At 43.4% G+C, this 26,103-nt stretch overlaps 1 protein-coding gene across 4 annotated transcripts in view; it reads right to left on the minus strand.

The window, feature by feature from the left end:
* Positions 1-26,103, minus strand: part of MBOAT1 (membrane bound glycerophospholipid O-acyltransferase 1) — a 107,894-nt gene that overhangs the window by 31,607 nt on the left and 50,184 nt on the right. For 3 of the 4 annotated variants that reach the window (XM_045795724.2, XM_087858094.1, XM_087858095.1), the window contains 3 exons: positions 20,175-20,320; positions 19,142-19,219; positions 13,961-14,056 (listed from right to left, as the gene is read on the minus strand). In XM_045795724.2, coding sequence (XP_045651680.1) covers positions 13,961-14,056; positions 19,142-19,219; positions 20,175-20,320 — 320 coding nt within the window. Of the gene's footprint in view, positions 1-13,960; positions 14,057-19,141; positions 19,220-20,174; positions 20,321-20,494; positions 20,591-26,103 lie in introns of those variants that run through there. The other variant, XM_087858093.1, reaches the window with a different exon arrangement.

Here is a 26,103-nt window from a genome sequence, read left to right on the forward strand (position 1 = left end):
TTCCTTCCTTCCTTTCTTCCCTCTCTCATCTCAGGGGTCAGACATGCATTTGAATGTGATGGCTATTCCAGCCTCCCCAGTTCCCTTCACAGGCATTTCACATGACAAATCTCTTACTTCTGTTCCCATCTTAGCATCTGCTCCTCAGAGAACCTGGACTAACACAATACATAATATTGAATTTCTAGTCAATAGTTATTCAATATGAAGTCTGCACTATCGGGTCTACGTAAAAACTTATATTGTTGTCATTATTTTGGGAGGAAAATGTCCCTTCCGGAGAGGAAAAAAAGCTGTGGACCAAATATAATTACTTGTCATCTGGAATACATTCAACAATATATTGCTTCTGTTTTAAACATCTCAAGAAGTTTCAAGCAACTTAAACAACTCATACATGTGGTCGTGGGTTTATTAAACACAATGCACTAATAACTGGTGAAAAAGCAGATCTAAAATCTGCAAACTAGAACTAGAACCTGTTCCCCAGGAGGAAATGGAGTTAGCATCCTCCTACCTACTCACTTCTCTAGGGGTGTAAGAAGGGGTGCCAGATGCTCTTGCTCAGGAGACTTCCTCTCTCAACATTTTTTCATTGATCAATTGACTTACACGTAGGAGTAGATCAGACGCCAAATTTAGAATGCCCAAGTTGTGAGATTTGAGAGTCAAATCCAAAGAGCTACTGACTTAAAAGATGAAACTCAAATACCATCCATGTTGTATTTCAGTCAAAACCTAAAATCATCCAAGATGAGTCTGATGGTTTATGATTAGAATTCATGCTAACTTGTGCAAAGCTGCAAACCCCAGCACACACGAGCACATGCTACGAGTGCAGGAAGGACACAAAAAGGCTCCTTGGTGTAGCCAAAGAACTTCTTCAGAACAATGAGGCCTTAACACTTGAGTTGTCTCAGACTTTGCACCCCCGAGAAGCAGGCCTTGTCCATGCCTTGTGCACACTCACTAGTAGTAGGTGCTGCACTTGAATCGATGGGAACCATCTCATCAATCTGAAGTCAAGGTCTGAGCCCAGCATGGTTGAGGTAGGGCCATTTCTCTTGTCTTACAACATTTTCTCATGATTTAAAAAAAAAAAAAAAAAAAAAAAAAGATAATCAGGTCACCTTCTAGGGAAGATGGTGAAGGAGGATCCTAAGCTCACTTTGTCCCATAGATGCGGCAAGAAAATAACCACACACAAGTGAATAATCCAAAAAATGACATGGAGATCGGCAGAACAGACTTGCCACAGCTAAACACAGAGAAGAAGCCACATTGAAAAGAGTAGGAAGGGTGGAGACATGGTTGGGAACCAAACCGACTCATCAGACTGTCTGTAGGAGGGAGGGACACTACAAGCATGGACAGGAGCAGACCTCACACCAGGCACCCCAAGCACTGGGGACTCGCACTGGGAAAACGAACCCCCATCATATTTGGCTTTGAAAACCACAAGGGCTTAACTTTGCCAGTTCTTACAACCAGCAGGGCTTAACACCTAGAACCTTAAAAATCAGCAGGCTCAGCTCTCAGACAGGTGGAGGGTGATAGGAAACTGAGTCCCGGACCCTAAAGAGACAGCATAACAAACAGCCCTGCTGAGATACAGCATAGAAGTAGCAGTTTGAAAAAACCTGCAATATCCTGTGGCATACAGAAGGAGATTTATCTACAAATCTCAGAATGTGTGCTTGAGTGGCAGAGAATCTTTAGGAATCTTCTCCAAAAAGAAAAAGTGCCATTTCTCTCTCCTGCACCCCTGCCTAAAGAAGACACCTGAGGAAACAGCTCAAACACTCCCCCAACTAGCTTGCTAATACTGTACAACCCCCACTCTCCTGCCCCATCCAATCTGCCCTTCGCAGGAGTCCATTCAGAACAGCACCATAAGCTGGCATTGTGCAAGCAGCTGCAACAGAGACCAGCACCACTCCAGATGGCTCGGGCCTTGGGACTGCGGCCCCAGCAGTGGACTGGGGCAGACATCTGGTCTGACTAAAGGCCCCACCCACCAACTGTCAGGGAACAAAACAGGAAGAGTTCCCTTCAGCTCAATGTGACCACAGCTCTGGAAAATGCCTGGTCTGAACCAACTCAAGCCCAAGGCAGCCCAACTGGCCCATTAGCAACACAGAGACCAAATCCTGCCCACAACAGGCAGAGAGAGCCACTGCAGACAACTGGGCTGAAAGCAAACACAGCTCAGCCACAATGGCAGGGTACACTCAACACACATATGAAACAACCAGGAAGCACCAGGTCCGGGTGAACAGGGGACATTGCACTACAGGGCACTACAAGACCTCTTCTTGATAAGGCCACTACTATCAAGAGCAGAAGACATAGCTGACTTTCCTAACACAGAGAAACAGAGAGTTAGACAAAGTGAGAAGACAGAGGGCTATGTTCCAAATGAAAGAACAAGACAAAATCAGAGCAAGAGACCTACATGAAACAGAGATAAGTAATATGCCTGAGAGATCATTTGAAGTAATGGTCATAATGATAATCACTAGACTTAAGAGTGGAGGATCTCAGCGAGACATTCAAGAAAGAGACAGAAAACATAAAAATGAACCAATCAGAGATAAAGAACTCAATAACTAAAATTAAAAATATAGAGGAGGCAATAAATAGTAGACTAGAGGAAGCAGACGAATGGATCAGAAACTGGGAGGACAGAGGAAAGCAGTCAAGCTGAACAGGAGAAAGAAAAAAGAATAAAAAAATGAAAGATTAAGGGAACTCAGTGATACCATAAATGCAACAACATTTACATTACAGGAGTCCCAGAAGAAGAGAAAAGGGGGCAGAAAATTTATTTCAAGAAATAGTAAAACTTCCCTAATCTGGGAAAGGAAACAGAAATCCAAATCCAGGAGGCACAGAGGGCACCCCCTCCCCACACCAAATTCAACACAAGGAAGTCCACACCCAGACACAAGCAATTAAAATGGCAAAATGTAGTGATAAAGAGAAAATTTTTAAAACAGCAAGAAAAAAGAAAATGGTTACATACAAAGAAAACCCCATAAGGCTCTCAGCTGATTTTTCAGCAGAATCTTTGTAGGCCAAATGGGAAAAGTATGATATTTTCAAGTGCTGAAAGGAAAAAATCAGCAGCCAAAAATACTCTATCCAGCAAGGCTATCATTTAGAATAGAAGGAGAGATTAAGAATTTCCCAGATAAGATCGACAAAATTGATAAACCTTTATCCAGACTCCTCAAAAAAAAAAAACAAAAAAACTCAAAATCAGAAATGAAAGGGGAAAAAGAACCAACACCACAGAAATACAAAGGTCTGTAAGAGAATATATAAGGAAAATTATATGCCCACAAAATGGACAACTTAGAAGAAATGGATAAATTCCTGGAAGCATATAACCTCCCAAAAATGAATCAGAAGAAATAGAAAATTTGAACATACCAATGACCAGCAATGAAATTGAATCTAAAGTCCAGGACCAAACAGCTTCACAGATGAATTCTACCAAACATTTAAAAAAGTGTTAATACCTATTCTTCTCAAATAATCCAAAAAAACAGAGGAGAAAGGAAAACTTCTAAATTTATTCTATGAGACCTGCATTACCATGATACCAAAATCAGATAAAGACATTACAAAAAACAAACAAACAAAGCCCCAGAGAATTGTAGGCCAGTATCTGATGAACAGATGCAAAATCCTCAACAAAACATAAGCAAACCAAATCTAACAATATATTTAAAAAATCATTCACCACAATCAAATGGCATTTATTCCCAGAATGCAAGAATAGTTCAATATCCACAAATCCATCAGTGTGATACCTCATATCAGTAAGAGGTGATACCTCATATCAGTAAGAGAAAGGATAAAAACCATGTGATCATTTCATGATGCAGAAAAAATATTTCACAAATTACAATATCCATTCATGATAAAAACTCTCAACAAAATAGGTCAAGAGGGAATATACCCCAACATAATAAAGGCCATATATATATGTATGTATGTATGTGTGTATATATTTATGTATGTATATGTATACATACACACACATACAAAACCACAGCTAACATCATATTCCATGGTGAAAACAGAGCTCTTCCCCTAAGATCAGGAACAAGACAAAAATGTATACTCTCACCACTTTTATCCAACATATTACTAAAGATCCTAGCCACAGAAATCAGACAAGAAAAAGGCATAAATGGCAATCAAAGTGGTAATGAAGTAAAACTTTCACATTTGCAGATCACATGATACCATATATAGAAAACTTTTTGAACTGATAAGCGAATTCAGTAAGATCGCAGGACACAAAATCAATGTATAGAAGTTCATTGTATTTCTATACACTGATAATGAAGTAGCAAAAAGAGAAATTAAGAAAATAATCCCATTTACAATTGCATCGAAAAGAATAAAATACCTAGAAAGAAACCTAACCAAGGAGGTGAAAGACATGTGCTCTGTAAACTATAAAACACTGATGAAAGAAATTGAAAGTGACAGAAACAAATGGAAAAATATTCCATGCTCATGTATGGGAAAAACAAATATTGTTAAAATGTCTATACTATCCAATGTAATCTATAGGTCTAATGCAATCCCTATCGAAATACCAACAGTTTTCACAAAACTAGAACAAATAATCCTAAAATTTGTGTGGAACCACAAAAGACTTCAAATAGCCAAAGAAATCTTGAAAAAGAAAAACAAAGCTGAAGGTATCACAATTCCAGACTTCAAATTAAATTACAAAGCTGCAGTAATCAATACAGTATGGTACTGCCACAAAAATAGACACCTATTTCAATAGAACACAAAGTAGCCCAGAAGCAAACCCATGATTATGGTCAATTAATCTTTGACAAAAGAGGAAAGAATATGCAATGGGAAAAAAGACTCTTCAGCAAATGGTCTTGGGAAAACTGGAAAGCTACATCCAAAAGAATGAAACTGGACCACTTCCTCACATCAGATACAAAAATAAACTCAAAATAGATTAAAAACCTAAATGTGAGACCTGAAACCATCAAAATCCTAGAAGAGAACATGGAGAAAATGTCTCTTACATCAGCCATAGCAACATTTTCCTCGATAGGTCTCCTGAGGCAAGAGAAACAAAAGTAAAAATAAAACTATTGGGACTACATCAAAGTAAAAATCTTCTGCCCAGTGAAGGAAATAATCCACAAAACTGAAAGGCAACCTACAGAATGGGAGAAAATATTTGCAAATGACATATCTCATAAAGGGTTAGTATCCAAAATAAATAAAGAACTGATACAACTCAACACCCAAAAAACAAATAATGCAATTAAAAGATGGGCAAAAGACATGAACAGGCATTTCTCCAAAGAGGACATGCAGATGCCCAACAGACACATGAAAAGGGGCTCAACATCACTCATCATCAGGGAAATGCAAATCAAAACTATAATGATATCACCTGTCCGAATGGCTAAAATACAAAATACAAAAAACAAGTGTTGGCGACAATGTGGGAAAAAAGGAACCCTCTTGCGCTGTTGATGGGAATGCAAACAGGTGCAGCCACCCTGGAAAATGGTGTGGAGGTTCCTCAAATTGTTAGAAATAGAATTACCGTATGAACCAGTGATTCCACGACTGGGTATTCAGCAAAGAAATACAAAAATACAAATTTGAAGGGATACATGCACCTCTATGTTTACTGCAGAATTATTTACAATAGCCAAAATACGAAAGCAGCCCAAGTGGCCACTGATAGATAAACGGAAAAAGAAGATGTGGTATATTATTCAGCTATAAAAGAGAATGAAATCTTGACATTTGCAACAACATGGATGGATCTAGAGAGTATAATGCTAAGTGAAATAAGTCAGAGAAAGACACCATATAATTTCACACATTGTTTGGAATTTAAGAAACAAATGAACAAAAAAAAGAGAGACAAACAAAAAACAGACTCTTAAGTATAGAGAACAAACTGATGGTTACCAGAAGGAGGAAGGGGGAGGGGGAGGGACAAAATAGGTAATGGGGATGAAGGAGGGCACTTGCTGTGGCGAGCACCAGGTGATGTAGGGAAGTGTTGAATCACTATATTGTACACTTGAAACTAATATGACATTCTATGTTAATTATGCTTGAATTTTAAAAATAAGTCAATAAAAGAAAAAATTATACATTGTATATATTATATATCGTATATTACATATACAGTATATAACATACATATATATTATATATATTGTATATAGTTTATAATAGTTTATAATAGTTTAGATTCTATATAAGTTTATAGTTTATAATATGTTTATAAAAATGTTTATAATAACTTTTGTATATATACAATGTATATATGTGTATATATATAAAATTACATATACATATAAAATTATTTATATATACACACGCACACACACACACACACACAAAACCATTTTTTTTTCCTGAGCCTAATGCTAGTATTCGAATTTGAATAAAGAAATATAGGGGAAAATAAATAAGGAAAAATAGGCAAATGGAGATGTGATTAGGGTAGAAAGAAAGAAAAATGCCACACTGCCCAACACACACACACACACACACACACACAGAAAATCAATGCCTCTTGACAGACGCTGGGCAATTTACCAGAAGTAGTACCCATTCTATTTCTCATATCAACTCCTAACAAAAAATAGCCTGTCTTTAAAACAAAATTAAGCAAAAACTCAATTTTGAATATTCCAATACAACCTCCCTAGTTCACCTTACCCTCTGGACCTACAGTGGTTACACTCTCTGTCCTGGTAAAACTGGGATGGAGCAATGATATAATGCAGTCCTCAGAGGTTGAAGTGAGATCACACAGCTGGCTGGCCAGCATCCAGCCAGATCTGGCATTCAGGGATCTTCTTTTCCCCAACAGGTAATTTTAGATCCAAAAAGCTATATTTTGTATTTTTAATACTTCTTTATAACGAAAGTCCCCTTATAATGCTAATACATTAGGAAAATAAAGAGTCAGGCAATTATAAGTTTGACAGGGTGGGAGAACAGGACTATAACAAACTTGCAATCAGCAGCAACATCGGCTGGGACCGCCCTCTTGCACAACAACCGGGGGCACGAAATTCAACATGAACAGTGCAAGTAGTAGCCTCAGCCGGTACCTTCTCACCTCCCTATTGCTTCTGCCTTACTAGTACCCCTGCTCCCTAGATTACTGAAGAAGGAGGTGATGATATTACAACTTTAGTGGAATGCTCCCACTATCAACTGTGCCAGCATCAGGGAGGAAAATAGGACTCCAGGATTCACAGCAAACAAAATACATCCTCCCCCCATGAAGCTCCCTAGGACTACAACTGAAAGTAGAGGGAACTCCTCTCAACTCATTTCAAAGTTCACCTAGTATCTGCTGGGAACCATCCAGCGGTCAATCAGAGGAGAATTGCCTTTTACCCTTCCCACTAATCTTTTCAAAGCTGTCATGTCCATACTTTGGCATTCAACAATAACAACAAAATCACTAGTTCTCCATTTTAATACGAACCCATCAAATCTACTCAGTAGGACTTAAACTCATGTCCTCGGAATTATATTCCAAGTGACTGTGTTAGTTATCAAAAAGCTGGCGGAAGCCTGAAGAAGAAACATGAAATAAGCAAATCCTGAAATCTCCCTGCAAATATCACTTCTCTGCCCCTATTATCGAACCCAATGATTCACACCTACTGGGTTGGTCACGTGGAGGGTCAGGATGTCATAAACCAACAGAGGAAAACACATTTCCATGGACAGGCAAATGATCACCTCCCCCAGCAAGGGGTGCAGCCAATGATATTTCCATTATGCCCCAATAAGGTAACAGGGAACACAGAGGATTATTGTTCACCATAATATGCACTTGTAATATACTTGCAAATATATTTCAATAATATCTAGAATTTTTCATTATAATCATATAAAAAACCAATTATTAAAATCACCAATAAAGATCCCCCAACACTGTCTTAGCATTTTGATTAGCTCTTTCCAGCCTCTCCTACGCATGTCCACGTTCATAAAAAATGGGAGTCTTAAGTCGTGTATTAGCTTTGCAGTTTTGATTTTCCATTCTATTGTAAGCATTTTCCAGTGTCATTAAACATTCTTTGAAGACATCATTTTCAGTGGACACACATTAGTACCACAATTTAATCATTCACCTCTTTTGGACCATTTAGGATGCTTCCAGTTTTCCAGTACTCTTGACAACAGTTGAACACACGTATGAATAAATTTGATTTCCTTAAGGTAATTCAATTCCTAGGAATTTATCCTATCATAGAATAGGATTTTTTAAAGTTTTTTGAGAGAGAGTGTGAGTGCAAAGCAGGGGGAGGGACAAAGGGAGAGAGAATCTCAAGCAGACTCCCTGCCGAGCACAGAGTCCGAAGCAGGGCTTGATCCCATGACCCTGAGATTATGACCTGAGTTGAAATCGAGAATTGGATGCTTAACCAACTGAGCCACCCAGAAGCCCCTAGAATATGATTTATTTAAAAGAAAAAATTCTGGCTTGAAATTTTACAGCTAAGTTGCCTTCCAGAAGGGTCGTACCGATTTATACTCCCTCTATCAGCGTGGAAGAGTTTCTCACTTCAGACTGTTTTCGAAAACACACAAGCAACTCAAATTGCCAACATGATAGGGAGCAATTATCGGCCTGAATCTGGCCTAGCCTGCAATGAGGAAATAAATGTTCTTCTTGCTGCTTCCCTCAGAAAACTCCATTTGTACCCTTCTGTGAGAAAAAAAGAACCCATTCACCACCACAAACTTAAAAGGAATCAAGTACCAGCTTTATTACAAGCAATTGTTGAGTTTCCCCGAGGAGAACCGTAAATGTTCTGCTATTTTTAATAGCCCGCATTCACTGAGAAAACACAAAGGACATCCGCCACTGCATGTATTAATATAAACTGTATTAGCAGAAATAATAAAACTGTATCTTGTGTGTTACCCTCACTATTAATGCTGGTCTAGCCCATGAAAACTTGATTACTTTCAGAATGATAAATAAAATTTTAAGCCCTAGAATGATCTAAAGCACGAGTTTATGGGTTTCCCCAAATTAAAAACATATATATGTTGTTGGACACAAACAGCGATCCCATCTCATCCCATTCAATTCCTGTCTGGGCTCTTATTCCAAAAATGTAATAAAGTATGCTAAGCACTTAGCCTTGGATGCACGCTCCAGAGAGAACAGCTCTCTCCTCAGGCTGCTCTGAAACACCAGAATTCAGGGCGCTTGGGTGGCTCAGTCGGTGAAGTGTCTGCCTTCAGGTCATGATCCTGGAGTCCTGGGATCGGGTCCTGCGTCGGGCTCCCTGTTCAGCAGAGAGCCTGCTTCTCCCTCTGAAACATGACTTTATTCCTCCACAAAATAAGATTTTAAAACTGAAATGGCCGCGTGGAACGAATTCCATTCTGAAGGGGAACTGGTGGTTGCTTGCACGCTCATCGTTAAAATAGATGTTCGTCAAGAATCTCTAACTGACAATTTGAGATTTAAAGCATCTTGTCTATTTCAGGTTGGTATGGACCTCTCCATTTGTTTCTCCAAGAAGATGGATTTACGTCAGTGAGGCATTTATGCATGTATGATGGGAGGGAAAAAATAATGCTGCTTAAGAATGTTCTATAATTAAAAAAAAAAAAAGATATGCCTAAGAACCAAATAGTACGGGCACTGAGAACTAAGTCTCACATGACCTACAGGTAATAGACAAACCTTTTTTGTATCTTTTCCCACAGTGTATTTTCCAGTTCAAACATTCTATGTGGGTTTTCTTTTTTAAGGTTTATTTAGAGAGAGAAAGCTGTGAGCTTTCAAGCAGACTCCAAGCTGAGCAGAGAGCCCTATGCAGGGTTCAATCTCACGACCCTGAGATCATGACCTGAGTGGAGATCAAGAGCAAAACGCTTGGGTTAAGCGTCTGCCTTCGGCTCAGGGCGTGATCCTGGCGTTATGGGATCAAACCCCACATCAGGCTCCTCCGCTATGAGCCTGCCTCTTCCTCTCCCACTCCCCCTACTTGTGTTCCCTCTCTCACTAGCTGTCTCTATCTCTGTCGAATAAATAAATAAAATCTTAAAAAAAAAAAAAAAAAAAAAGCAAAACGCTTAACCAACTGAGCCACCCAGGTGCCCCCAAGCTTTCTATGGTTGTGTGTGTAAAGTCAGAAACTTCTTAATACAAGGAGATCTAAAAAACGCCCAAGCACAGACATCACTTGAGGAAATACGTCCGACCCTGTTGTTGGAAGTCAGGCTGGCAGTGATAGATGTCCATTGTCCCCTGCCATCCAAGTCACCAGATCCACATTTCACAGGCACACTGCTGTTTTCCAAGAATGCCCTTTATTTTTTTCTACTGGTAACTTCCACCAGTTCTGGTTATACTAAAAATGCATTAATGATCATTCAAGAGTTTACATGTTATGGAAAGAACTGACGGAGAAGGGGGTGTGACAAGAAGGGGCAGAACTGGGGACACTGGAGGCATTCTTACCCTGCGTGATCAGGAGCAGGGGACAGCTGTTAGCCCATCAAAAGGTATGCAGTCATAAAACACTATGTATTGCTGTCCCAGCACCGCCATAACTGAGTCCCACAAACTGGGTGGCTTAAAACCAGAAACTTATCATCTCACTGTTTTCTGGAGGCCAGAAGTCTGAAATCAAGGCATTGGCAGACTTGGTTGGCTCCTTCTGGAGCCTGGGAAATAACTTGCTCCGTGCTCCCCTCTAGCTTCTGGTGGCTTCTGGCAATCCTTGGAGTTCCCTGGCCTGTGGCTACTTCACCCTTACCTCTGCCTATGTCTTCACACGGCCTTCTTCCCTGTATGGGACCCCGGCATCTGTGACTCTCATGGCCTCCTCAGAAGGACGCCACCAGCCATAATGAATGCAGAGCCCACCCTAATCTAGTATGTCCTCATCTTAACCAGTTACCTTACGAAGATCCTATTTCCAAAGAAGAACATGTTCTGAGGTCGAGTTTGGGGGGACATGAATCAATCTGGTATACCGTGACACGCTCACAGGTGAACTTCCCATACAAACTTGGCAGTTGGTAACGGTAAGTGCATTCCACAGCCTTCGCTCACCCTTGCCTCCTGTAACCCGCCTGGCGGGTTCAGGGGGTTCTCAGCCAGCATCTGCTGACTGATGCATGAATGAACCTATTGATTCAGCACCAAAGCCCTTCTTTGCAGCAGGGATCTACTGAGTGATAGCCTCTCTCTTCCATAAGCCCTGCCTGCCACCTCCAGGGTCATTTTCTCTGACGTGGACTAAGGAGGTAAAAGAAAAGTCAAGATGCCCACACTGCAGAGCGACCCGAGTGCAGAACCCTGCCCGGCTCTAGTGCGCCCCCTACCTCTCCAGCCTCCCACCCACTTCACATTCATCACCCATTACCTGTAACACACTGAACTTGCTTTGGTCTCTTTCCAAAAAACTCGACTGAGATTTAGAGAAACCACGGTCTCTCCTTTCACGTCCATATAGAATCAGTTTCTATGCAAGTACAAACTGGGATAGGCACGTTTGGGAATAAAACGCACGGGACATTAGACAAGCACACAGGTCAGTTGGTGAGAGCAGAAGCACCTCTGTCCCCTGACTCCACACCCTGTGGCCCCCGGGATCCCGGGAATAGGATCTACAGGGGGTGGGGGATAGGCGGCACCAGCCAATGAGAGCCATCTGAGAGCCCTCCCCCTAGGCAGGGCCCAAAATGTGGTGATCAGCAGGAGGAAGGGGACAGGGGAGGGATAGGGTGGCAATCAGGGAAAACTCTGTAAAGCAGTGATTTTTGAGCCGGGTGGTAGAAAGGGAAGGAAGAGATTCCCACCCAGACAAGGGTAAAAAAGCAGACGAATGAGCAAGGCATAGGCACAGGGACGTGAGCTAACCCAGCATGTGCGCGGACCAGAAGCTTTTCTGCAAAGCTGCCATACTCAGTGCATGGTGGAAGTAGACTGCAGAAGAATCCAGTCCAGAGCATCACCTGCTTTGATATTTCAGAACCTCTTTCTGGGTGGTACAGACAGCACAGACCAGACAAGGGGCGGGGTGGAAGGACAGACAACCAAACACGTGGTGGTCCCAAGTGGTGGCAGTGGATGCGCAGAGCAGTGGATGGAGCCTAGTGACAATCAGGCTGCCGACCCCATTGGAGCTGATGACACAGGGACGTGGGAGGTAAGGCAGCGGGAGGCAGGTTTCTGGGAGCCCCACAAGCACCTGTCACAATCCCGTGCTCTTTCTTATAGAGCTGTTCCCTCTGCCTGGACACCCTTCCTCCTACCCCGCACCTGGCCCTGAGCCTAGCATACTGGGGCCCCAAAAACTCTTGCAGAAACCAATGAATGAATATGTGTTTTGTGCCCCAAAAAGGAAAAGATAATATAGATGAGAAACTGGTAGTTATCTACTTTGGGCTGAAGTCCAAACTCTTTGTTTCGTTTCCCAACCCAATAGGGCTGGAGGGGCTCTTTGACTGTGGCTGCTGGAAGCATTGAAAACAGAACTGACGAATTAACTATAGGATGTCACTCATTCATTTACTGAACACCTGATAAGTGCCAGGAACTCTAAGGGGGGGGGGGTACAGCTTTGGGGTGACACAAAAAGTGAAGTTTGTGGATTAAACCCCAGGGAGAGTTATGATCCCCACTGTTTAAAAATTACTTTTAATGCTCTAACTTCCTGGCTCTACTGTTATCTTTGTTGCTCCCGTATTTTCCCACATACATCATTAGGAAGGAAAACATTTTGTGAATTTATTTTAGAAAAGCTGAGCAACTGTGCTCCACAACTTATGGGGAGGAGAACGCAGAAAGGAGACGAGTCAATGAGAAACGTAAAACCCAAAAGCTTGAGGGTAGGAAGAACGGACGCATGAAGGAGCAAACCAGAGACACAGAAACTTGAGGACAACAGTCTTTGTGCCTCAAAGCAACACCTCTGCCTTCCTAAGCCTCTTCGTGGGGGGACCGTTGAGTCATGCACCTGGCAAAGGTCACAGAAATAAGCCGTGAGTTGCAACCCCTTTATTTCATTACCTGTTCTCCAGTAACTCACGGAATCGAGTGCAAGCCAACCCGAGGGGGGAAGGCGGGCTCTCCCTAACCTCAGACTCTTGCGGAGAACAGACCCAAGCTCCTAGAGAAGTAACAAGGCTACTCTACAACGTGTGAGGAGGAATCACTCTGCATTAGTGTCCATTCCTCAAGATTCATAAAAAGCTCTTCCCAAACAAACATCAACAGAGTACAAAATTGTCAGTGCTCTGCCCACAGTCTTGGCCAGGTGACCATCAGGAGACCAGTGGCCCACTAGGTTAAGGCCATGGTGACAGACAAAATTTTTACAACTAGTATGGAGACGCTTGCCATGATGGGTATTACCTACTAATTGCCAGAAGTCTAGGGAATCTGGGGGAGGGGCCGGGGCAGCCAGGGGCCACCCAAGGGGGTCTGCTTCTCCACTAATATGGTAGAATTTCTCTAGTATTAAAAATTATTATGAGATAAACACCAACTCTGTATTAAGAGCCTTAGAATAGGGGTTGGGAAGCTTTTTCTGCAAAGAGCAAGACAGTAAAGATTTAGGCTGTGAGGGTCCTACGTCGCAACCACACACCTTAGCACTGTAGTATAAGAGAAGCCAGAGATAAGACGTCAATGAGTCAGGGCACCTGGTCGTGACCCGGTGTAACTCTGCAAAAACAGGTGGCAGGACGGACATAGCGCACGCACCCTAGCCTGCAACCCCTACCTGACAACACGGCAGAGCTAATCCAACCTTCAGCCCCAACCGCAGGGTAGCGCGGTCTTCCCCACGGATTCAACCAACCACCAGGGAGCCTCCCGTGCAGACTGCAAGAGACTGAGTCAAAGTCTGCAGTCAAACACCCCCGCCCAAATGAAGGTACTCACCCAGAGAAATCTGTAGTGAGGATTCCATAGTGGAAGATGTATATTCGGCTGACGTGGCATATCGTAAGGTATCCCATTGCTACAAAGAAGGAGTATCTGAAACCAGAAACAGGATCAGAGGATTACGCGGGGCAGCAACACAGTCCATTTTCTCCTCTTCCTCTCCCTCACTCCCCACACGCAATCCATCCCAAAGTCCTCTCTGCTCCACCGCAAACCCAGTCCCTGTGCTCCCCTCCTCTGAGCATTCATTTTCTGGAACCCTTCATCTTTTGTCACCAGGACAGTACAACAGGGTCACCCCAGGAGCTTTACGAACTGCAGACACCTGGGCCTCACCCCGATATTTGGGCTTCGTTGGAACAGGGTACACCCAGCAGGTGGAATTCCAGCGCGCAGCTGGAGCCGGGAGCCCCTGACCTGGAAGGTCTTGCCCTCGGATTCTCCTCTTCACAAACCATCGCGCTTACACCAGATCTTTGTAAGATACGGACCAGCGTTACACTGCCGACCACTCCCTCCCTCGAACACTTTGTTCTCTTGGCTTCTGTTCTTCTTGTTTGCTTCCCGCCTCTCTGGTTAATTCTTCCACGGCTCTTACCCAGCTTCTCTTTCTCCGCTTACTCCTTAGGTGTTAGTGTTCCCAGCGCTCTGCTTGGAACCCTTCCTGCCCAAGCCTGAGGCTTCAGTTACCATACTCAGGATCATTCCATAGCTCCTTACGGAGACTGGCCCTGACCACATGGTATAAACCGGCAACACACACACACACACACGCACGCACACGCATGCCATTCAGAACACTCATCAATTTGTAATTACACATATGTGACATTAAAAAACAAAAATTCAACTGAGTAAATTTGGAAGATCTCATTATCTTCATTAAGTAATTGGCACTTAATTGGATGTGGCAGCAGCACACCATCTAGAAAGTAGAGGGGAGCTCCACGGAGTGGGACAAAATGGAAGGTTCTTACAGGCAGAAGGGTGGAATAAGGACGTGACTAGGAAAAGAGAAGGAGGGATGGTTTCCGGCAAGGCCACTTTCCCTTAGAGGGAAGCGTCTTAAAATGCAGATGACCTCATCTTCCCTTTGAGGGATGGAGAGGGCCCACGTGACAGATCCTCCTTGGTGCTGCCCAGAAAATTCCTGGGTGACTGGGGAAGACTTACATTTCTGGGGGAGGTTGAAAACTGCAGTGAGGTTAGGTATTAAGCCCCAGTCTGGTGAGTCCACGTGTTTCATTCACAAGAGCAGACGACCGCGTGCTACGTGAACCAACAACTAAATCAGTGTGACCTGGCTTAAAAGCTCCCAATGGGTCCCACTGTCCAGTCACATCACAACTCCCAAACGTGACATGCGATGTGCTTCACGCACTGAGCTCTACCTTTCCCTTCTGGACTCCTCTCCAGCCACACTCCATGTGCACCTTATGTTCAAACTACACCAGCTACTCACTCTCCACAAACAGTCTCCGTTTCAGGCCAAAGGTCTTCCACATGCCCCTTCCCTTGCCTGCAACCCCCTTCCCCATCCTCTAGGCTACCTGCGAACTGCCTAATTACCAGGTAAGGCTCAGCTCCCAGTCAGTCCCCGGCTCAGGCTCACCCCACCCATCCCATCCCTCCTCCAGCACAATTCATTGCTCCACTGCCAGTATTTCTCCAGCCCTGCATGCCGACATCCATAATCACAATGCTGAAAGTACACGCGTGTGTCTGTTACGCCAACTCCCTGTCACCTTGAGCGTCCCACCCTTGACCATAGAAGGGGTTCGTATACTGTTAGTTGAAATGAACTGAAAGGAGTACATCCAACATTTTAAATGGCTCAGGAGCCCCTCAAAACAGACACGAATGCAGAAGCTATAGCATTTAAACATGGGTCATAAAACAGGGAAGTATTTTCTCATATTAAATTATACTGAGCTTCACAAATGCACATTGAAATAACTCATGATGACTAGCACGACCTACGGAATGGTGAAGTAGAAATAATAAAAACTCATTTGGTAGCGAGGGAGAAGCAGACAGTGGGTGTGAAAGAGTTCTGTAAACTCGAAAGCACTACATGTTTTTATGTTCTCTTTACTGTTCTTTACAAACAAAGATGTTAGGACACAGCACACACTTTCCCAGCCTCAGGTTCATCCTTAACCCTTTCCAAAACAGGAAGATGGCAAACAAAGTGAGTGACTAAGAGAAAGGAGCTCTCTGAAGTGCAGAGCAGAAGCAGAATGGAGTCAGTGAGGCCCTTCTGCCTCCAGCCTCTCTTTCTTTCTCTAGCCAGCTCACGAGGGCCAAGGCAAAAGCACAGAGCAGATTCAAAAGACAAATTCTCCCAGGGCCCTTTTGAATGCAACCATGCCTGCTTCCTCTTTCTCCTCAACAGGAGTTAGATCCATACCTTCCCCTGCCCCTCCACCCAGAGAGAAAAGCAAGTTCAACTCACTTGTGATAGTAAGAGCTACTTATCAAGGATGGTGTCAAGTACTGTGTCCCAATGCAACAGGACAATGTATTCATGCTCTAGACAAACCTGAAAAATCTAAGGAACCCAGGAATGGCAGAGTACATATTCTGGAGAGAGACCAACATGATTTCAAATCCCAGCAAGGGCAAAACTCATGTGAGAAGTCCAGAGTAGTTATTTTAGGAAGGAGGGGTGTGAGAGAGATTGGGGCAGAGTGATGACAATACTCCCCTACTGATCTAGGCAGTGGTAACATGGATGTATTCAATTTGTGCAAATTCATTGATCTGTATACGTATTTACTTCTCTGAGCTTTCATTTCCTCACCTTGGTGGGGCAGGGGGTGGGGGGGATATCTGGATCCCATAGAATTGTCCTAGAAAGAATATATTTGCAATAATAATATGAAATATTAAATATATTAAATGATACACTCAATAAGACTTTATATGTTAAAAGCAATGAAAACTATTTAAAAGAGCTTGGCTTAGCACTGGGCACAAAGCAGGAATCCCCACAATTGGTCACTGCATTGTCCCATCCTGACACGAGGCTGTCAGTCTGAGGAGATAAAAACTGCATTCTGTTCCAGGTGGTTCAGACGTAATAAATGAACACCTACGATTTCTGTGCAATATAGTGGCTCGGGAAGGAAAGAGAGCACGTGCCCCAAGCATTCTCCAGACAAAGACAACGATGTGTCCAGAAACGGGTTAACTCCCCATTGCAGCAAAGACTGACCCTCCCCTCCGCTTCCCAGCCAAGTGACAGAACTCAAAACTGGCTCAGCCAGGGGAAGAAAACAATTCACAATGAATCATAAAATCCTGATGCTGAAGAAAACTTCAATCCCACCTTTTATGGGTGGGAAATCTGATGTCCAGAGAAGCTGTGTCAACTGTCTGCAGTCACACTGCTAGAAAGAGCCAGATTTCCAGTCTGATGTTCTTACTCTGCATCAATAGGAAGTAACTTCCCTCCATCAGGAACCACGAACCACTCCCTACTTCTGCAATCTTGGCAACCACACAAGCAAAGAAAGAGGGGAAGAACTTGTTCTGGCGTCCGTTCTGGTCTTATGACACGGCCCTCTGCTACCACAATATTATGGTGGAACAGTCATAGCCTGTCTGTAAACCGCTCAGCTTGGCCAAGCCTGGAGTGTTCCATTCCTGGCCAGAGACGAGCACTCGGCCCGGCATGGAACGAGCATGCATGGAGTTTCTTGACCTTCTGAAACATGGTCCACACCCCATCGGCATCACACAAGTGTGGCAAGAGCTGACAAGTCACAATTTGTAAGGTCGTTAAAAATGTGCTACAGAGACGTAACAACATCAATTGTTGAATTGCTTCGAAACTCAAGTTTGGGAAAAGCCAGACATTTTCACCTCTACACACACACACACACACACACACACACACACACACACACACACTAAAAACAGCATTCTGCTATAATATGAAGCATTCCCAAAACCCGTTCTTAGAAATATGGATTTCCTCTTTCCCTTATGAAGGAGTGACACAATCCCTCTCAAGGAAGGCATTCAGAAGAGAGAGGATCACAAGTCAATTTTTCAAAGTTCATCTGGACACAGAGTTGGGTGAAAATAAAATTTAGAATCATGCAAAAATATTTTCCCTTGAAAACCAGACATTTATTGCAAGTAATTTACAAGATTATACACCAGAAAGTTAAATTTCAATGATTTTCAGAAGGAAAACTATGTGCTACTCGTCTTATTAATCAAAGAGCCTTCTGAAATTGAAAGAAGGCCATCTGCTTTTTCAGAAAAGCCATCACAAAAGAAGTCATCACAGAGCACATGTCTTTTCAAAGGTGTTCAGTCATTCATTCCATAAATATTTACTGACCCTTTACTTGTGCCCGGTATTGTTCTAGGCTCTGAGGACACAACAGTGAACTTTGTTTTCATAGAGCTTACATTCCAGCACTACCGAACGGCAGAATTATTACTGAGGTTTCACACAGACTCCGGGAAACACAGACGATGCTAAACAGATAACCCAGGTGTCCCAATCGATGATCCCAGCATGCTGCCTTCAAGGCAGAATTAAGTGACTTCTGTAACTCTTAAATCAAAATATCACAGTAAGAATACTTCCTCTGTTAACCTTTGATAATACATATTTGAAGTGCATGAAGTTTCGACATAGGTACACACCCAGAAAACCACAGCCAAAATCAAGGAAACAGACACATCCATCACCCTCTCTGCCCCCTCCCCCCAGGCTTCTTCCTGCCTCTCTGATCCCTTCCCCATCTCTGGGGACTGTCCCAGCCCACGTAACCTCCGATCTGATCTCTGCAACTACAGATTAGTTTGCATTGCCCAGAACACAATTTCTGTGGGGTCCTCCATCCCGCCTATTTATTCAGAGGATATATCCACGTGCCTGTGTGTTATCAGTCAGTCCCTCCTTTCTATTGTGGAGTAGTATCCGGCTGTGGTTTCCAGTTTGGAGGCTACCAAAGCTGCTTCTACTCCGACACCTTTGCAAAGCGTCCTCTGAATACTCCCAGCATTTAGGGGCCCCCGCCTCTCCTTCTGATACCCCAGAGGACTTAGGATATGCTACCTGTGGCCGGCCAAATGGGGAAGGTACCCCTTTACCCTGAACACATTTCAGAGGTCACGAAAAACCTCACGTGGCCTGGTTTGCTCCCAGAACCTTACCTGTGAATACTGGATACGCTTGCGGTGACCATGATTCCGTAGCTAATAAACACCAGCACAAAAAGGTGTACGGAGTACCTTTAAGACATCACGGAGAGAAGGAGGAGCACTGAATGCATTTCAAATTAACAGGCCAACTGGACGCCCATGCTGCTGCTCCACCCCCGCCCCCGCCCCCGCCGACAAGCAGGTGAGCTGTGAAATCGTGTTTCTAGAAGAGAAAATAAATCAAGTGTTTTTGCTCTGTGTAATTAAGGTACTGGATCTTGAAATGGCAGCAGGAAGTCGTTCCATAAATGGAATACTTATGCTTTCGCATACATACAACCAAGAGTCCAGAAACCTTCTTTCTTTAGAACTTTTTGTTTTTGTTTTTAATTTTAAAGCACCAGGACCCAAACTGACCTTCCCCAGACACCACGACTTTCACCTGGGAGCTGATTCAAAATACTCATCATCCTTTCTCACGTTTTTATTGGAGGAGGAAGAGCAGTATTCTAGTATCCCGAATAAATTCACAAATTTCCTTAGGCTGTACTTCTAGAAAGGATGGTTCCTAAAACTGCCCCCCTCCCCCAGAGAAGAGCCACTCCCAGGGTCACTGGCCAGCTTACCAAGTAGAGGAGAGTGCCATCTATAGACTCTCCCTGTTGAGGAATGATTCGCATTTCCTCAAACCAGCACTAAAGCTATTGTTCTACTCCAGGCACAGGACTAACACCAGTTACCTCTAGCAGTAATGCAAGAAAGACACCAATATCTACAACAGGGAGGAAAGGTTCCTTACTGAAACCTTACAGCACTCTATTTACAGCACCCAGAAGCACCATTTGTAGAAAAATTCAGCAACTGAGTTCTAACGGGTAGTTGATTGGTTCTAGGTTCTTTCAGCAAATGGACATTCCTGGAACATTCCCATTATTCTACGATAGGAGTAAATACATTTCTTTCCTCGGTGCCTGGGAAATGCCAAGAATACGGCCACAAGACACCCGAATTACAAAAGATTAGAATTTCTGAGGCTCATACTCACCAGCCAAAACAAAAGATGACGAAATAGATGCCGAAAATGGTGACAAACGCATGCCGGACATCGGGACTGGTTTTACCAGGACTCATATAGATGCGGAACCAGAACGCAGCAAACAGAGCAAAGAGCTGGCACGCCACGAAATTCACCTGTGCGGGGGGAGAAGCGAGAGAGAGACTCAAAACCTTTACCCTTTTACCCGTGTGCAAATTCTCTCTACTCTCTCCAGATTTCCACACCAAGGTGCCTCTGAGACGTGGACTTGGATTGTTTCCTCAGCAGAGTGTTCGTGTGGAAAAAGGTTCGGGAGACTGAAAATTTACCATGCCCTCGGCTGGTGGAAGAAGCGAGGAAAGTCTCCCATCCTTTAATGCTAGCCAAGGTGGCGTTCCCACCCACCCACGGAGGGCTTTTTAATGTACAAGGGCCTCAGTGACTGTGGGGTCAGTTTGCCGGGTTTCTTTTGTCCACGCCCACGCGCCGCCCCCTCCACGCCCAACGTTATCCTAAGATAAAGCACCTGTTCCCAGAGTCACAAATGCACCAAATCCATGAAGCTTCCTTCACTGAACACGTAAGAAACTAAGTGCTTCTCTCCAAAGTCATCATCAGCTGTTTTGACTCTAATTTTGCTCATTTTAAATTAACACCAAATTAACACGAGCGTTGCTCGAGCTCAAGGGGTGGCGGTAAAAATCCACACGTGAAAAGAAACAGCCCCGCCTTCAACTTGCAAGCCTACCCTGCCCTCTTATGCAAAACGGGCAACAAATTGCCTTAGAAAAATCTCATTTGTCTCTCAAAAATATTGGACCTGAAAGAAAATATAAAAGATTTCCCTGATGCCCATGGGAAAGATCAGGAGATTTAACCCCAAACCAAAATATATCAAGTGAGGTAACCATTAACGACAACTGGGAAAGCGATTCAAACTTCGCAGAGTATTTGGAGTGAAAACTTCACTTTTAGAAGACACTTAATGGAAGAGGGGTGGAGGATATAAATATCTGAATAGAGCCTCAAATTCAGCCTCCACAGTTTTTCACACTACAGAAAACCGTAGCTGTTACTGACATTCGTTAGGGCTGCCTCTGAGGTGGGGCTGGAGGCGGCAGCCTCCGCCCACCTGAGCTCACTTTGTTTTCCCAGTAAAAACCAAGACGACTTCGGACCCGGATGATTCACAGAAATACTTTCAGAGAATTTTTTGTTTCATTTTTTATTTATTTTATTATTATTATTATTATTATTATTATTATTATTATTATTATTATTATTACTACTACTACTACTACTACTATCATTATTTTGAGTAGGCTCCATGCAGGGCCAGAACTCACGACCCTGAGTTTAAGACCTGAGCCGAAATCAAGCGTTGGCTGCTTAACCGACTGAGCCACTCAGGCTCCCTTTTTGTTTTGTTTTTAAAAGTTGGCCGTGCTGAGTTTCCCCCTCTATTAGATTATTCGTGTTCCCCGGTCTCTCCAAAAACTTAGTCCCACTACTGCCCACCATCATTTCCTACCCTGAAAGACAGAGAGGAGGGGAATTGTAATCCTAGACTACATCATGGGGGTCATACCTTTATTTTTTAATTTAAATTCAATTAGCCAACATATAGCTCATTATTAGTTTCAGATGTAGAGTTCAATAATTCATCAGGTGCATATAACACCCAGTGCTCATCAGATCATATGCCCTCCTTAATGCTGTCACCCAGTTACCCCATCTCCCCACCCACCTCCCCACGGTCATACCTTTTTATGTAGCCTAAATACACCATCACCAACTCTCTCTCTCTCTCTCTCTCTCTCACACACACACACACACACACAAGGGAGAGAAAAATAACCATTTTAGCACGGTTCAAAACATTAAGGAACTGGCAAGTAGAAAGTCAAAGTTATGGGAGTGCCTGGGTGGCTCAGATGGTGAAGTGTCTCCCTTCGGCTCAGGTCATTATCTCTGGGTCCTGGGATCGAGTCCCGTGTCAGACTCCCTGCTCAGCTTGGTGGCTGTCACTCAGCTGCCCAGACTTCCTCAGCTGAGCTTCTCTTAAAGAAGGTGGGTCCCAGGACACCTGGGTGGCTCAGTTAGTTAAATGCCTGCCTTCAGCTCGGGTCATGATCCCAGGGTCCCAGGATCGAGTCACATCGGGGCTCCTTGCTCAGCAGGGAGCCTGCTTCTCCCTCTGCCCTTCTCTCTGCTTGTGCTGTCTCTCTGATAAATAAATAAATAAAATCTTAAAAAAAAAAAAAAAAAAAAAAGAAGGTGGGTCCTTGCAACCCTCCAAGAAAGAATAAGGCTCACCATACAAACACTCCATCTGATCTTGTCACCCCAGTGATCAATAAAGAGGAAAGAAAGGCTCACTAGGTCACTGACAGAATCTGCCATTTTTCTGCCATCATAATCTGAATGCCCTCCTTCTGACCCTCAGGGGTCAGCTGGGTGACCTTAGGCAATTCATTGATTAATTTTGCAAACATTTACTGGTTAACATTGTATGCCAGATACTGGGGACAGCAGGCAAGACACTGTCGCTACAAGCAAGTCAAGAATAGAAGACTTACGTGCTCCAGGTTTCAATATTTTGGGGGGAGGGAGGGACCAAATGTGTGATTTGGGAGACTTGATCTCCTGATGTCTCTTCTGGCTCTAATGGCCTCTGATTCTAACCTAATCCAAATCCTTTCCCTTAACTGTTAGTAGTTAAAGCCTAAATGCAAGACTTTGATAGGGACTGAAAGCTTCCTCCCACACACAGACACAACCCACTCCCCTGTCCTCTTGCCGGGAGTGAGTCATGGATGGCTATCTGTTCCCTGGCAAACTGTTCCAAGGCAAAAGTGGAAACACAGCAGCGCCGCTTAGTTCTACAGGAGGCTTCTAACAGAATTGCTTTCAACTACCAGATGTACATCTTAAAAGGCACAAGCTGAACCACTGTGAGACACCACTTCGCACCCATGAGAATGGCTATTACTTAAAAAAAACAAAATAATAAGCGTTGGCAAGGATGAGGAGAAATTAGAACCCTTGTGCATTGCTGGTAGGAGTGTAGGATGGCGCAGCCACTGTGGAAAACAATATGGCGGTTCTTCCAAAAATGAAAAATACAATTATATATGATCCAGCAATCCCATTTCTGAGTATTTGCCCAAAAGAACTGAAAGCCAGGTCTGTCTGGAAGGAATATTTCTTCATCCCTGTTTGTAGCAGCACTATTCACAACAGCCAGAAGGTGGAATCAACCCAAGTATCTTATCAACAGATGAATGGGTAAACAAAATGTGGTCTACGTACACAATGGAATATTAGCCTTAAAATGGGGGAAATTCTGACCTGTGTTACAACATGGATGAACTTTAAGGGCATTATGCTAAGTGAGTAAGTCAGTCACAAAAGGACAAACATTGTATGATTCCACTTAAAGGAGGTACCTAGGATACAGTAAATTCATTGAGACTGAGAGCAGAATGGTGATTCATAGTAGACTGAGGGATGGAGGGAATGGGGTTATTATTAACAGATACAGAGTTTCAGTTTTGCAAGATTAAAAGAGTTCTGGAGGTGGGTGGTAGTGGTGATTGTGTAACAATGTGAATGTCCTTAATGCCACTGAACTGTACTATAGGCTTAAAAATGGTTAAAATGGAAAATTTTGCATTTAACTATTTTACCACAATTTTTTTAAAAATACGGGCTGAAGCAGACACCAATTTCTTTGCATTTGCTACGTCATATCAACTCTAGTAGCTGGTATGAACTATGACCATCTCTGTGGCCAACAGTGGCAGGCTGCCATGACAATTCATGTAGGAACAGAACGAGATCTTTGCTTCTTTCCTCTATATAGGACCAATAAAATGGAAGACACTGTTTCTCAGAAATATAAGTCACAATGGGTTTGATTTGATGTACAGGATCTGTTTCCAAATAATGCTGAAAGGATGGGGAGAGTGGAGTGAGTATAAATCAGTGGTTCTTGACGAGGGATGACTTGCCCTCCCAGGCAATGTTTTTGGTGGTTAGAATCAGGAGAGGTGGTAGGGGAAGGCTCCTGGCATCTAGTGGGTAGCGGCTGGGACTACCTCTAAACATTCTAAAAGACACAGGACAGCCCCCACAACAAAGAATTTTCCGGCCCAACATGTCAGGGGAGCCGGAGTTAACAAATCATGGATCACGGTATAGATGAAACAAGATTGGCAATGAGCTGAAACCCGAGTGCTGAGCACACGAACATTCATCCTACTAATCTCTCCACTTCTGTGTATGTTTGAGCCTTTCCAAAATAAACAGGTTTTAAAAATTACACAACTCTGGAAAGCAAATCACTGGCCTGAGATGATACAGATACTAAACTCTGGGGACTCCTAGCAGTTGAAACTAGGAAGGTCTCTTTATCCAAATTGGAGAAACACCTAAGTGAGTGAGGATACACACACACACACACACACACACACACACACACACACACACACAGAAACAAACCAAAACAATAAAGGGATCATGTCATCTTACATAGTAAAAAAAAAAAAAAAAAAAACACCTTTTATGAAATGATCCAACTTCCATAAGAGTGTCAAATGATAACAATTACGAGAGAAGATCTACCTTCAATAATCATCACATGAAGAAGAGCACTGGGTGTTATATACAACTGACAAATTACTGAACACCGCATCTGAAATTACTGATGTACTATTTCTTGGCTAACTGAATTCAAATTAAATCATCATCATCATCATCATCATCATCATCATCACATGAAGTACTTGTGACCGCCCATCCTAGACCAGCAACAGATCCAGTGGTTACAAGAGTCAACTCAGAGCCAAATACCTGGCAAGACCAGGATCTACCACTCACTGGCTGAAAAGCTACGAGAATTTGCTGCATTTTGACTCTTAGTCCATGTGACGGGGGTAATAACAGGGGTGCCACTTCACAGGGTTGTTGGAACTAAAGACTATATTAAGATTACTTAAAACAGTGCCTGCAAGGATAAGCACCTGCTATTAATATTATTCTATACCCACTACATTAACACACAAATTATGCATACAATAACTCAATACACAGTCACTTCTGTTGAGCTATTATGAACTGGCTTCCTCAGTCTCTTCCCTGCTGCCCTTTCCCACCCAACGTTCAGGCAGCTGCCAGAATTTTCCACGTGTCCTTTCTTCTGCAGGCAGAGACAATGCAGCTCATGACAAAGAGTCAATGTCAGGGTTTTCCAGCTCCCAAGTAGGGTTTCATAAACCTAAAGTAGAGAGAAATCTGAAAAAGTCAAAGCAGCCTCTACGAGTTTAGGAAAGGAGTCTGGAGGAAAGATGCGGGTATCTCTGTAGGAGATTGGTCGCCTGGCTTCTCGGAATGCAGCCCTGGGAGATGGCCAGCACTGTTTCCAAGAGGCTCAGAGTGTGATGAAGTACATGGACCAGAGGCATCACTCCGGCCCCTCTGCCAGGCTCTGAGGATAGCAGAGAGGCCAGCAGGGAGCTGGAAGGCCGGGGGCGTTCTTGCAGTTGCACGGAGGAGAACAGTAGCATGAACCTGCTATCGGGAGCTGCAGGGTAGAGCCAACAAGCAGCGCAAGAAGCCAACGCCCAAAACCAAAAGGAGAGGCTCCGCTTGAGCAGGGACCAGCAGGGCATCAAGGCACAGGGACCCGAGGCCCTCACCAAGGCTACAAATGTCTGTAGACCCCTCAGGGCTTAGCTTATTCCTAGCGGGAGAGGTAGACAAACCTTGAACATAACCCGCCTTAAACAGCAAGGGAGCTGCCTATAACTGGCAAACTTAGCTTGACGGCTAAATTAAGTTTAGCCGGGAAGAAGTGAACCGTTACATTTCTTGCATCTCTATCCGTGGCTATAAATTTTCAACCCACTGTCATCACCCCAATCAGAAATGTGCACAA

Source organism: Ursus americanus, chromosome 32 (assembly GCF_024610735.1).
Source record: "Ursus americanus isolate L20-20 chromosome 32, mUrsAme1.1.p, whole genome shotgun sequence".
In the NCBI taxonomy this organism is placed as follows: Eukaryota; Metazoa; Chordata; class Mammalia; order Carnivora; family Ursidae; genus Ursus; species Ursus americanus.